The following is a 1,128-nucleotide window of genomic DNA, read 5'->3' on the forward strand; positions in this document are numbered from 1 at the left end:
TTTATTATATTATATTTTGCTTTATTGTACTTCTGTAAATGGTTGAACTGCAATAAAAGAATATCCTGCAAAGGATTAATAAAGTAATTCGGATTCTGATTCATAAAAAAAGCAATTAGTGCAGGTAATCAGAGCAGTTTAGATGATTATGGATCATAAAGTGACATGTTGCTCAACAATGTTTTGCATCAGCGTGAAATATGTTTACAAGACTTTCTATGAATGTATAATTAAGAAATACATAAGTTCCAAAAAAGTCTATTTACTCAAATAGTTTGTTTTGGTTAAACTTAACAGAGCATACAGGCTGAACACCTTTAACCTGTTCTTCTTGCCTTAAGGCAAATGACTGGCCTTTATTCCCCATAAAAGGTGATTTCTGGAGCTGTTTCTTCCTCTCATTCCCTCCTCATTTCTCCTAATGAACTGTACCACCATAGTGACATCATATATTGTAGCTGACAAAGTTTAAAGGTTATTCAGTGAATACAATTTTACATTTAAATCAGCTTCATGCTTTTAAGATTTTCACTAATTCATCAGATGAATACACTTTAGATGGTCGATTGTAAGACATTTGATATCTTTATTCAAACTCAACCTGTAGTTTTTGTACAACAGGTTGAGCTTTAAAAGTAATATATATATATATATATATATATATATATATATATACGTACCCTTCGATAATGCAGCATTGTTCCAAAAAACGGGATGGGTTTGGGGCCAGAGATCCCTAATCTTTTGAAAGCCCCATAAGGCCAGTAGGCATACCTGCATAAAGACAAGACGAGTAAAAAAAAACAAAACCAATAAATATTGAATAAAAGAGAATAAATAAATAAGTTACAAGACATACCTCTTGAATTGAATTAAGAAATATAAAGAAAAAAATAAATAGATAAATACAGAATAATTAACACTCACACTAGGAGTAACGTGACAAAGGCAATCAGCAGGGTCCATGTCTCAGCAGAGAAGTACAAGTAGTGACCCATGTTTCCTCTTGGTGGAACTACGATTCTCAGTGAAAACAGGTGTCACAGACTGGGCCTTTTATCTCAGCCTGTACAGCCCTGTTACGTAAGCTAAAGAGTGTGAGAGCCAATGAAACCTGAGCGTGTCGAG

General features: G+C 33.6%; 1 protein-coding gene across 1 annotated transcript in view; it reads right to left on the reverse strand.

Annotated features, from left to right (window-relative positions):
• The window catches only part of LOC107105191 (cytochrome P450 3A30-like), a gene marked incomplete at its 3' end in the record, with an annotated part of 5,123 nt that extends 4,060 nt beyond the window's left edge, over nt 1-1,063 (reverse strand). The window contains exons 1-2 of the mRNA XM_015405314.1: nt 928-1,063; nt 681-774 (exon numbers count right to left, since the gene is read on the reverse strand). Of these exons, the coding sequence (XP_015260800.1) occupies nt 681-774; nt 928-998 (165 nt within the window). The remainder of the gene's footprint in view (nt 1-680; nt 775-927) is intronic.
• Between the last annotated feature and the right edge of the window lie 65 nt (nt 1,064-1,128).

This window comes from Cyprinodon variegatus, unplaced genomic scaffold, assembly GCF_000732505.1.
Source record: "Cyprinodon variegatus isolate N-32 unplaced genomic scaffold, C_variegatus-1.0 Scaffold2135, whole genome shotgun sequence".
NCBI classification, from domain to species: Eukaryota; Metazoa; Chordata; class Actinopteri; order Cyprinodontiformes; family Cyprinodontidae; genus Cyprinodon; species Cyprinodon variegatus.